We start from the raw sequence: 13713 nt of genomic DNA on the forward strand, positions 1-13713 counted from the left end.
TGTCTGTGTTTTCTTCCTTTGAATGACATTTATTGGTTGTTTTTCATTTGATTTGAGAGGCTTGCTCATAAAACTTTGGGTGAACTACTCATTTATCATGTTAGAGATAATCTAATAATTGTACTTAAGCATAAACAATGTTTTATTTGCTGAAATATTTACATTTAAAGACTAATCCTCAAGCATATAATTATTCAGTGATTATCTTGGGGGGTTTTTTCCCACTGATAATCTTCAAACCACAATGTAGTTTCACTAGAAAAACCACACGCCCTGAATTTAGTTCATTAGTTTCTCAGATTTAGACAAAATCAGTGGAACAGTTTTTAAAGCGAAGTGTTTTAATGAATGATTATTTGAAGGGAGTAGCTACAACATTTGTATTTTGACAAGAGTGTGTTGTACTGACCTTATGTTTGATTGATTGGCTGATTTCTGTCTCTTCCCCCAGAAGTAGGTTGTCAAACCCTGAGTCTGATCTTTGACCTACATTATTGTGTTGAGTTACTGGGTCACTAGGGCTGCGTCTGAAATCACGTTGAGTCACTGTCATTCATAAATCCTCTCCTGTGGCCTCATGGGATTGTAAATTGTCCATCATACGCACACTTTAGAATCACGCCGGAAGGAGTAGGTCATCCGTGGTATTTTATGCCTACTCTTTTACTGTGAATACTGTCTATACATACACAACCAACCAAAAAAAATTGAACGAACAGTAAGATTTTTAATGTTTTTTAAAGACTTTTTTTCTGCTCATCAAGCCTGCATTTATTTAATCCAAAATACAGCTAAAGCAGTAATATTGTGAAATATTTTTACTATTTAAAACAGCTGTTTTCTATGTGAATATCTGTTAAACTGTAATTTATTTCTGTGATGCACAGCTGTATTTTCAGCATCATTACTCCAGTCTTCAGTGTCACATGATCTTCAGAAATCATTCTAATATGCTGATTTGCTGCTTAAGACACATTTATTATTATTAATAATAAAAAAATTTAATAAAATAAAACAGTTGAGTAAATATTTATTTTGGATTCTTTGATGATTTGAAAGATCCAAAGATCAGCATTTATCTGAAATAAAAAGCTTTTGTAACATTATACACTCTACCATTCAAAAGCTTGGTCAGTATTATATTTAAATTTTTTATTTTTATTATTTGTTTGGGGGGGGGGGGGGGTTATATAGAAAATAAAAAATGCTTTTATTTAGCAAGCAAAGGATGCTTGAAATTGATAAACAGTCATTTATAAAGTAAATACATTTATAATGTTACAAAATATTTCTATTTCAGATAAATGCTGCTCTTCTGAACTTTCTATTCATCAAAGAATTCCACTGAACACTGGGGTAATGATTCTGAAAATTCAGCTTTGATCACAGGAATAAATAGCAAAAATAAATAGAAAGCAGCTATTTAAAATAAAAAAAAAATTGTTCAAAATATTACCGCTTTTGCTTTAGTTAGAATCAAACATATATATATATATATATCTATATATATATATATTATCATATAATATATATATATACTCATATATATATATATATATATATATATATATAGGCCTTCCAATCAAAGATACAAAGGATTAAATCATTGCTTTAGTATATCATTTGAACCGGCAACAGGCACCAAAAATATTCTGACATTTAAACGGATAAAATTAATCATTAGTCACGTGAGAGTGAGTAAGCAATATGGTCAACCACTGAGGGAAGGTAGATTCTGAGCGTGGGCGTGGTTAGACCAGACAGTGGGCGGGGCGTTAATGTCTGTGGGCGTGGCCTGTGTCCGCGTGTGCGTGAGAGCCTCCAAAACCATACGGCGTGTTGAGTTCTGTCTCCTGACAGACGCGCTAGTTCGCTGCGGTTCTTTCTACCTCATACCAAATCATCCGAGCTCTGTTACTGCTGCTGAAACTTTGGCCCTGTTTGAGTCGTCGTGAGGATGCACAGCTCTCAGAAGGACACCACATACACCAAGATCTTCGTCGGAGGTCTTCCGTATCACACCACCGACTCCAGCCTCAGGAAATACTTTGAGGTGTTTGGAGAAATCGAGGAAGCTGTTGTCATTACTGACAGACAAACGGGGAAATCCAGAGGCTATGGATTTGTAAGCTATCTATCTATCTATCTATCTATCTATCTATCTATCTATCTATCTATCTATCTATCTATCTATCTATCTATCTATCTATCAATCATCAGTGTTATTTTTGTAAAGATACTATTCATAGATCAGAGATACTGTTATAGTTTTTATTATTTTTAACCAGTTTTTATTTTTATATTTTCCATTTATATTTTAATTTTAATGAGTTTTAATAATTTTCCTCTGATTTAGTCATTTTTAGTGTGTGTGTGTGTTAGTCTATTACTTTTTATTAATATTATTCATAAGTTTTATTTTGATATTTTAGTAAAACTTTTAGTGATTTTGTTGTGTTTTTGTAATGTATATATAAATATAGCTATTTTAATACATCAAGTTAAACCAAATTAAAATGAGAAAGGTTTTTTTTGTAAACTAGCTGAAATAAAGCAGTATTTTTATGGCTTTAGTTTTTGTTCACTATAATAGCCCTGATTGTTGTCTGTCACATTCCACACGGAGGCATCACTGAAAACCCTGAGTTTGTCTTGTGCTCCTCGTCTCGTGTATGTTTAGGTGACGATGTCTGATCGAGCCGCGGCAGAAGAAAGAGCCCTGTAAGGACCCAAACCCCCATCATAGACGGCAGGAAAGCCAACGTCAACCTGGCGTACCTCGGGGCCAAACCACGGATCATGCAGCCGGGTAAGAAGATCCGGTCACTTCTGCTCACCAAACCTGCATTTATTTAATCAGAAATACAGAAAAAACAGTAATATTGTGAAATATTTTTACAATTTAAACATCTGTTTTCTATGTGATTACATTATAAAGTGTAATTTATTTCTGTGATGCGCAGCTGTATTTTCAGCATCATTACTCCAGTCTTCAGTGTCACATGATCTTCAGAAATCATTCTGATATGATGATTTACTGCTCAAGAAATATTTATTATTATTATTATTATTATTATTTAAAACAGTTGAGTGCATTTTTTCAGTATTCTTTGATGAATAAAAATCAGCATTTATCTGAAATAAAAGGCCTTTTTTAACATTATACACTCTAACATTCAAAACATTGGAGTCAGTATCATTTTATTTTTATTTTCTTGGGGAAAGAAATGATAGAAATTAATACTTTTATTTTAGTAAGGATGCTTTAAATTGGTCAAAAGACGTCATGATAAATACATTTAGAATGTTATAAAAAGATTTCTGATTTCTTCTGAACTTTCTATTCATCAAAGAAACCTGAAAAAAATTCTACTCATCTGTTTTCAACACACTAATAATAATAATAAATATTTTTGAGAAGCAGCAAATCATCATATTAAAATGATTTCTGAAGATCATGTGACACTGAAGGCTGGAGTAATGATGCTGAAAATACAGCTGCGCATCACAGAAATAAATTACATTTTAACACACATTCACACACCCCACAATTATTTTAAACAGTAAAAAATATTTCACAATATTACTGCTTTTGCTGTATTTCTGATCAAACAAATGCATGTTTGATGAGCAGTAGAGACTTCTTTAAAAAAACATTTAAAAATCATACTGTTCAAAAACGTTGTACTTTTGGTCATTATATGCGTTTTTTCTTGTATTATTAAAATGTAAAAAATAAATAAAAATGCAATAAGGTTGCGTTTTTTCACAGGGTTTTCATTTGGTGTCCCCCAAATACACACCTTTATCCAACGGCCTTATGGGTAAGTATAACACAACTAGTTGATATTGTTTTTGTAGTTTTCATTAGTTTTAAAGGAATATTCACCCTAAAATGAAAATTTGCTGAGAATGTGTTCACCCTCAGTTCATCCGAGATTAGGATGAGATTGTGTTTCTTCGTCAGATTTGGAGAAAGTAGCATTGCATCAGTTGCTCTGCAGTGAATGGGTGCCGTCAGAATGAGAGTCTGATAAAAACATCACATTAATCCACAAGTAATCCAGTCCATCAGTGCACAGGCTGGAGAAGACAAAAAGCTTTTCTTACATTCTTTCTCTTTTTTTTTCCACACAGCGTTTCTCTTCTCAAGTGAATCTATGTTTTTATAATAAATGCATTTTTATCGTTACGCTATAATCGTCTCATATTTAATGTATTTATATTGGGCTAAGAGCATCATCGCTCCAAAGTTCACTGAATGAAAATCTTGCAATATGTAGACGATTTAACATATATTGTTAAATATATAAATATGAGGATATTCCGACGGCACCCATTCACTGCAGAGCAAGTGATGCAATGCTACATTTCTCCAAATCTGACGAAGAAACAAACTCATCCTAATCTTGTATCTACATTTTATCTACATAAAATAATCTTTAAAATAATCCTCTCATTCATCCACACATCCATCAACATTCTCTTATGTAAAAATATGATGTTGTAAAAGATCTCATCTTAGACTAATTGTTTTGTCAGTGCCTTGCTTTAAAGGTGTTGTGTGTATCACATTCGAGTCATTAGAAGTAAATAATTCATAGGTTGATTCCTAACTTTGAAAAAGACACGCTTCACCTTTAAAGATAAATTAGTGATCCTCATATTCCTAGCTGTTGCAATACTCCGTAAAGGATATGTGTGTTGATTTCTGTGCATTGTGGATGGATTCCTGTGTCATATAATGCTGTTCTCCTTGTGTCGTAGAGATAGTGAGGACGATCATTCCCCGTTACTGTATCCTCCCCCTTTCCGCCAGGTTATGAGGTGTGTGCGTCTGCATTTTACCTGTGTGGATGCTGTGTGCGTTTTATTTGCTTAACTCCTGAAAAGTCTTCGTCTGTGTCTTCCTCTTCCCAGCCGTGACTCAGTGTTACTGTCTCTCTCTGATCTGACAGGCTCGCGTTTGGTTAACGTTACCTAAGAAGTGAACGAGCCGAACAAAGTCAGAATTCATAAGCGCTACCGGTAGACTCAAACACGATGGTGATTAGCTTGCATGGACGTTGTTGTTGTTGTTGTTGTTGTTGTTGTTTTTGGAGAGTAGCTTTGGTGTGCGTTTGGATCTGAAGTGGTTTTTATAGCTAAACCGTGTGCTTTAATAGAAATGAGTGAATAAGGTAAGACGTGGGGGGTTCGGGCTGATGGTCGTTATCTTTTGCCATTTTCCATGTTCTTTCTCGATTTGTTGATTGTGCACAGCTTGTTTGAGTTTATTTTTTATTTATTTTTTCATTTACACGGGCGTTTCGGCATTTTGTTGTTGAAGGGCTCAGATCTCCCTCAAAACAAAACAACTCACGCTTGCATGCTGCTGTGTATCTCGTGCCTCTAATTGAATATTTACTAATGAATCATTTGCCTTTAATTTGTCTTTTCTTCTTACAGTGACTTAGATTCTCTTTTCTCAAAACCTTCTTTGTGAATTCAATTCTATGCCAGGTGACTTTTAATACGGTTTTGGTGTTAAACATATTTCTAAATTTCAAATAAAATAAGCTAAAAAAAATAAAATATTCAGCTCATTTAATACAGTTGGTGTTGGACATATTTCTACATTTAAATAAAAATAAGCTAAAAATAAAATATTCAGCTGATTTTAATTACAGTTTGGTGTTAACATATTTCTAAAATAAATTAAAATAAGATAAAATAAAATATTCAGCTGATTTAATAAGTTTGGTGTTAACATATTTCTAAAAAAAATAAGATTTAAAAAATATTCAGCTGATTTTAATATAGTTTGGTGGTGTAACATATTTCTAAAATAAACTAAGATTAAAAAAATATTCAGTGCTGATTTTTAATATAGTTTGGTGTTAACATTATTTTCTAAAATAAAATAAGATTTAAAAAATTCAGCTGATTGTTAATATAGTTTTGGTGTATAACATATTTCTAAAATAAATTAAAACTTAGCTAAAATAAAATATTCAGCTGATTTTAATACAGTTTAGTGTTAACATATTTCTAAAATAAAATAAGATTCAAAAATATTCAGCTGATTTAAAACAGTTTGGTGTTAACATATTTCTAAAATAAAATAAGATTAGCTAAAATAAAATATTCAGCTGATTTTAATATAGTTTAGTGTTAACATATTTCTAAAATAAAATAAGATTAAAAATATTCAGCTGATTTTAATATAGTTTGGTGTTAACATATTTCTAAAATAAATTAAAATTAGCTAAAATAAAATATTCAGGCTGATTTAATACAGTTTAGTGGTTAACATATTTCTAAAATAGAAAATAAATTCAAAAATATTCAGCTGATTTTAAATACAGTTTGGTGTTAACATATTTCTAAAATAAAATACAGATTAAAAAATATTCAGCTGATTTTTAATACAGTTTGGTGTTAACATTTATTTCTAAAATAAAAATAAGATTAAAAAATATTCAGCTTGATTTTAATATAGTTTGGTGTTAACATATTTCTAAAATAAATTAAAATACAATCTAAAATAAAATATTCAGTGATTTAATACAGTTTGGTGTTAATCATATTTCTAAAATAAAAAATAAGATTTTAAAAATATTCAGCTGATTTTAATACAGTTTGGTGTTAACATATTTCTAAAATAAAATAAAAATGATTGCTAAAATAAAATATTCAGCTGATTTTACTACGTTTAGTGTTAACATATTTCTAAATAAAACAAAATGAGCTAAAATAAAATATTCAGCTGATTTTAATATAGTTTTGATGTTAACATATTTCTAAAATAAAATAAGATTAAAAAATATTCAGCTGATTTTAATATAGTTTTGATGTTAACATATTTCTAAAATAAATTAAAATGAGCTAAAATAAAATATTCAGCTGATTTTAATATAGTTTTGATGTTAACATATTTCTAAAATAAAATAAGATTAAAAAATATTCAGCTGATTTTAATACAGTTTGGTGTTAACATATTTCTAAAATAAATTAAAATGAGCTAAAATAAAATATTCAGCTGATTTTAATATAGTTTTGATGTTAACATATTTCTAAAAATAAATAAGAGGTTAAAAAATATTCCCACAGCGGATTTTAATATAGTTGGTTGTAACATATTTCTAAAATAAAATAAAATGAGCGTAAAATAAAATATTCAGCTGATTTTAATACAGTTTAGTGTTAACATATTTCTAAAATAAAGAAATAAATTTAGTTAAAAATATTTCAGCTGATTTTAATATAGTTTGGTGTTAACATATTTCGATAAATAAAATAAGATTTAAAAATATTCAGCGCTGATTTTAAATATAGTTTGGTGTTAACATATTTCTAAAATAAATTAAAATAATCTAAAATAAAATATTCAGCTGATTTTAATACAGTTTGGTGTTAACATATTTCTAAAATAAAATAAGATTTAAAAATATTCAGCTGATTTTAATACAGTTTGGTGTTAACATATCTAAAATAAATTAAAATGAGCTAAAATAAAATATTCAGCTGATTTTATATAGTTTTGATGGTTAACAAATTTCTAAAATAAAATAAGATTTAAAAAAATTCAGCTGATTTTAATATAGTTTTGGTGTTAACATATTTCTAAAATTAAACATAAAATTAGCTAAAATAAAATATTCAGCTGATTTTAATACAGTTTGGTGTTAACATATTTCTAAAATAAAATAAGATTCAAAAATATTCAGCTGATTTTAATATAGTTTGGTGTTAACATATTTCTAAAATAAAATAAAATGAGCTAAAATAAAATATTCAGCTGATTTTAATATAGTTTTGATGTTAACATATTTCTAAAAATAAAATAAGATTTAAAAATTCTCAGCTGATTTTAATATAGTTTGGGTGTTAACATATTTCTAAAAATAAAATAAAATGAGCTAAAATAAAATATTCAGGCTGATTTTAATACAGTTTGGTGTTAACATATTTCTCTAAATAAAAATAAGATAAAAAAAAAAATCAGCTGATTTTAAATATAGTTGGGTGTTAACATATTTCTAAAATAAAATAAAATGAGCTAAAATAAAATATTCAGCTGATTTTAATACAGTTTGGTGTTAACATATTTCTAAAATAAAATAAGATTTAAAAATATTCAGCTGATTTTAATACAGTTTGGTGTTAACATATTTCTAAAATAAAATAAAATGAGCTAAAATAAAATATTCAGCTGATTTTAATACAGTTTAGTGTTAACATATTTCTAAAATAAAACAAAATGAGCTAAAATAAAATATTCAGCTGATTTTAATACAGTTTGGTGTTAACATATTTCTAAAATAAAATAAAATGATAAAAAATAAAACATACATCAAAATATAATACATTTTAACATATTAACAAAATAAAAAAATAAAAAAAAATATAAAAAAAATCATCTAATATATAATACAGTTTGGTGTTAACATATTTCTAAAATAAAATAAAATGAGCTAAAATAAAATATTCAGCTGATTTTAATACAGTTTAGTGTTAACATATTTCTAAAATAAAATATTCAGCTGATTTTAATACAGTTTTGGTGTTAACATATTTTTAAAATAAAATAAGCTAAAATAAAATATATATGTTTTTTATATTATATTTGATTTCAGTTAAAGTTTATACTATTATAGTTTTAATTAATATTTTGAATCAGTTTTTTATTTTTATATTTTCGGTTTATATAGTTTTCATTTTAAGTTTTGTTTGTTGTATTATTTTGTTGTGTTTTTGTCATTTGTTGTTTTTTCAGTTTTAGTTAAGTGCAGATTGCCTTTGCAAGTAGTTGAAATAAAATATTTGTATATTTTGTTTTATTTCAGTTAAAGTTTTTTTTTTATGTTTTAGGTTTTAGTTAACTATAATAACATCATATTTCTAAGCTAAAATCTTGATCCTCTAATAAGCGTAAAAAAAAAAACGCAGCAGCACACATTTAAATTTATTCATTCATCTTACAAGTGAGGAATACGACACGAAATTCATCTTAAAGAGGCAAAAATAACACAAGAAGTGCTAGCAAAATTTTCAAATATCACCCAGAATACATAGATATTGGGTAAAATAGTCCATTGTAAATTCATTTAAATGTTTTGATCAATGTTTTCTGTATTGCAAGTATATTTGACATTTTCTCTCATTTCATCTAACTTAGATTAATTAATTTCACTGACATTGTCTTAATGAACTCCTCTGGCTTCTTTGCAGTGGATGCATGAGATAATGCCTTAAAATTTGGCAAAAGAATGGTAAATTACTGTTAGTTTCAAAACATCAGTACTTGCTGCTACATGCTTTTTGTTATTTGTATATTTTGTAAAGATAAATCTTTGATTATCTTAAAAAAAGCACTAAATGTTGAATCAAAAGGTTTTTTTATTTTATTTTAAATTATTCAATAAGACTTTTTGCATTTTTATTTTATTTCAGTTAAAGTTTTATACGATTATATAGTTTTTATTTGTGTTTTATTTAAGTTTTGGTCATTAATTTGTTTGTTTTTGTCTTTTTTTCATTTATTTTTTTATATATGTCTAAATAGTTTAATTACCATTTTTCAGTACATAAAGTTGATTTAACCACATTAACCAGTACATTAATACATTAGTACATTAAACCCCAGATCCTCCTGTCAACCTTACCTAAAGTCTTCACAGTCTTACCTTACCAAAAAGTCTTACAAAGATAGTCATTCAAAGTATCTTGGAGAGGTGATGGTGTCCAAGTCGCAACATCTAACTACTGGGGTGCCTCAGGGCTCAGTTCTTGGACCATTTCTCTTTCTCTGTCTACATGCATCATTAGGTTCTGTCATTCAGAAACATGGCTTTTCATACCATTGCTATGCTGAAGACACTCAACTCTACCTCTCATTCCATCCTGATGATCCGACGGTAGCTGCTCGCATCTCAGCTTGTCTAACAGACATTTCTTGCTGTATGAAGGACCATCACCTGCAACTCAACCTTGCCAAGGACCCGAACTGCTTGTGGTTCTAGCAAACCCATTGTTTCATCACAATTTCACCATCCAGTTAGGATGCTCACATAAAATTCAAGGCATTAATGTTTGCCTACAAAACCAGCACTGGCTCTGCACCCCTTTACCTAAATTCATTACTTCAGACTTATGTGCCTCTAGAAGCCTGCGTTCTGCAAGTGAACGTCGCTTTATGTTCATCCCAAAGAAGCACAAAATCACTTTCACACACTTTTACATTAACTGTTTCCTCCTGGTGGAATGACCTGCCCAACTCAATCCAGCAGCTGAGTCCTTAGCCATCTTCAAGAATCGGCCTAAAAAACACATCTCTTCCATCTTTATTTGACCCTCTAACTCTAGCACTCTCTACTCTATTTCTATACTTTACAAAATAAAAAAAACACTTCTCCCTTTTAAACTTGAACTCTATCCATTTGCTCTTTGTTTTCTTAAAAAAAAACACTAGCTTTCTAATCTTTTTGTATTCTATCTGTTTTCTTTTTATTTATTATACTATTATCAAAAGCAAAAAAAAGTCCTCTAACACTAGCTTGCTCTGTTCTTTTTCTGTTCTATCTGTTTTCTTTTTAAGACTTGTTATAGCACTTATATATCGCTACATGTACTGTGTTAACCTAAATGAGACTTGTTATAGCACTTGTATATCATTGCTCTTTTGTTGTTTTTGATTGCTTCTATTGTCCTCATTTGTAAGTCGCTTTGGATAAAAGCGTCTGATGAATGACTAAATGTAAATGTAAAGTGAAAATGAGAAATGTTGCCTTGGCAACAAGCTAAAATAAATGTAAAAAAAATTCAGTTAAAGTTTATACTATTATAGTTTTAATTATTATTTTGATTAGTTTTTTATTTTTATATTTTCAGTTTTAATTTGTTAGTTTTTTTTTTAAATACAACTAAGTACACATATATATATATATATATATATATTATATATATATATATATATATATATAGTATATATATATATATATCTATATATATATATTAACTTTTTTTTTTTTCAGTTTTAGTTAAGTACAGCCTTGTCTTTGCAACTAGCTGAAATAAAATAAATTTTTATATTTTGTTTTATTTCATGTAATGAAAATGTTTTAGTTAATTGTAATAACATCATAGCCCCTCTTGCAGCAGTGCTTAGAATGTAACCCAAGCTATGCATTTCATTCTAATACATTTCAAAATGCAACAGCATGTGACACTGAGTTTGCATATGATCATGTACTCATGTAAAGAATTTTTCTGGAAACCACAGTCTTGCACTGTATCATACTGCTGACCGATCCAGTACACAGTTACTTCTATCCTTCTGATTCAGTCAACTCGTCCCAATCAAAGACAATGTAAGTCCCAGAGAAGAGCAGCTGCAGTGCTGAACTTTAGTGTGGAGCACAACGACATTCAGAGCGGCGCGAGACAACAGGTGTTCAGAGACACCAGAGATCAGCCCCTGTGTTTGCGATTTACAATAGCTTAAATTAGCCCTGAACTCTGGCAACCCCCAAATGTTCAGGACATGAAGGAGAAAAATATGTTCGTAGTAAGAAAGTTGCCGCTGCGGCTTAGTAACAGGGGTATTTTTAACAATGACACAGTCAGGGCTCAGGGTTAGGTTATATTTTTACCAAGTTCATAATGATACTTTTGTATTAAATCTCATCTAATCTAAGTTTCTGATAGGGGTGTGTTAGATTAATAAGAAAAATGGTTATATACTTAATAATATACAGTATTTAAACAATATAAAAAGGTAATTGTGAGTTTTTTATTGTTTGTATCAGAGTAAGCGCATCAGAATTGGGATTCTAAGACATTCTAAGAAGAAAAGTCTGAATTGTGAGATATAAACTTCACAACTGTGGGAACAAAAGTCTGGAATTGCGAGAAAAAAAATTGGAGAAAAAAAAAATTATATGTAATTTTAGAATTTTTAAAAAGTTTGAAAAATGAAATGTACTTTATAGAATAAGGGTAAAAATAAGTAAAAAGTCAAAATTTACGAGATGTTATTTTATAATTTTGATAAAAAGCCTGAATAATGAAATGTAATTTTAAAATTCTGAGGGAAGAAAAATAAAAATCATCATATGTAATTTTAGAACGTTTAAAAAAAGTTTGAAGAATGAAATGTAAATTATAGAATTCTGAGGGGAAAAAAAAAAAAAAACCGTCAAAATTTACAAAAGGTAATTTTATAAATTTTGAAAAAAAAGCCTAAATTATGAAATTTAATTGTAAAATTCTGGCGGAAAAAAGTAAAATTACGATATGCAATTTTAGAATTTTGAGTCAAAATTATGAAAATGTAATTTTTGAATTCTGAGAAAAAAAGTCAAAAAGAGTTGTTCAAAAATTTATGAGATGTAATTTTATAATTTAAAAAAAGCCTGAAATATGAAATGTAATTTTAGAATTTTGAGAAAGTCAAAATTATGAAATGCAATTTTAGAATTTTGATATGTCAAAATTCTGAAATTTAATTTTTAGAATTATGAGGGAAAAAAGTCAGAATGACTAGATCTAATTTTAGAATTATGAGGAAACAAGTCAAAATTATGAGATTTTTTTTGAAAAAAAAGGCAAGAAAGTCAGAATTACAAGAAGTAATTATACAATTCTAAGAAAAGAGTCAGAATAGCGAGATGTAATTTTAGATTTCTGTGGGGAAAAATGGGAATTGTGAAGGTGTAATTTTAGAGAATTAAAAAAAAAATCTTAGATTTTAGATTCTAAGATCACAAGTCACAAATCACTTTTGTGAGAGAGATTTTCTAAGAAGAAAAGTCAGAACTGTGAGATGAAAAATTCGCAAAGAATTATATATTGTTATTTTGTAAATAAGCTTCCATAAATGCTACATGCCAGTCATCTAGTGATCTAGATTAACTACATCAAAAGAGCTTTGTTGCTACTGCATCTAATTCGTTTTAAAGTGGACCGTTTTTACTCTTCCAGATTGAATTGTGAAGCACAGTAATGCGTTGTGTGGTTTATGGCGGTTCAGGACTGAGTTAAAGTGTCGGGCCATGTGTTGATGATAGGAGCGCTGCTCATCTTTCCGTTTATGACAGCAGGGCAACAGAAATAGCCTCTCCACAGCCGTCCCGTCACTCCAGCGGACTGACAGTAAGGAATGGCCTGTTACACACTCCCAACTCATCTATGGCCACATTTAACACCAGCACCTGTTGTTTTTGCATGTTTGCCGCTCAGGACTCATTTCAGCCATGGAAAATTACAAATGAAATCTGCCCAGCAACATATGGACGTGGTCTTAACCGGTGATTATTTTTGCAGTTTGTCCGGGGCTGCTAGTGGCTCAGAAATTAAACGCTTCGTCTTTAAACTTCCAGCTTTAGCATACATGACTCCAGGCATCTTTTACACTGTCAAATTAAAGGTCCTGTTAGCAAATGTTAGCCGTTTAGATAACAGATGTTATAGATGCAATGCTGAAGTCAAAAGTGAGAAAAAAAAAAAAACATGCAAAAAATGGATTAGTAGATGAAGAATGTTTTTCTTTCAAGCATACACTACAAGTCAAAAGTTTTTGAGCAGGTGACAGTAAGATAAAGTGATTTTAATTGTTTTTTTTTTTTTTTAGTCTCCTGCATTTATTTGGTCTAGAATACGGCAAAAAAAACAGTAAAAATTTGAAATATGTTTACTATTTAAAACAATCACACTGTTTTCTATGTGAATATC

General features: G+C 29.1%; 2 protein-coding genes across 2 annotated transcripts in view; both read left to right on the forward strand.

Annotated features, from left to right (window-relative positions):
• Positions 1-13713, forward strand: part of LOC109053974 (phosphatidylserine synthase 1-like) — a 116341-nt gene that overhangs the window by 34141 nt on the left and 68487 nt on the right. The gene's annotated exons all lie outside the window — the stretch shown is intronic.
• Positions 1789-13713, forward strand: part of LOC109047077 (RNA-binding protein 24-like) — a 114119-nt gene continuing 102194 nt past the window's right edge. The window contains exon 1 of the mRNA XM_042773277.1: positions 1789-2125. Coding sequence (XP_042629211.1) covers positions 1958-2125 — 168 coding nt within the window. The 5' untranslated portion in view covers positions 1789-1957. The remainder of the gene's footprint in view (positions 2126-13713) is intronic.

Source organism: Cyprinus carpio, chromosome A16 (assembly GCF_018340385.1).
Source record: "Cyprinus carpio isolate SPL01 chromosome A16, ASM1834038v1, whole genome shotgun sequence".
Classification (NCBI taxonomy): Eukaryota; Metazoa; Chordata; class Actinopteri; order Cypriniformes; family Cyprinidae; genus Cyprinus; species Cyprinus carpio.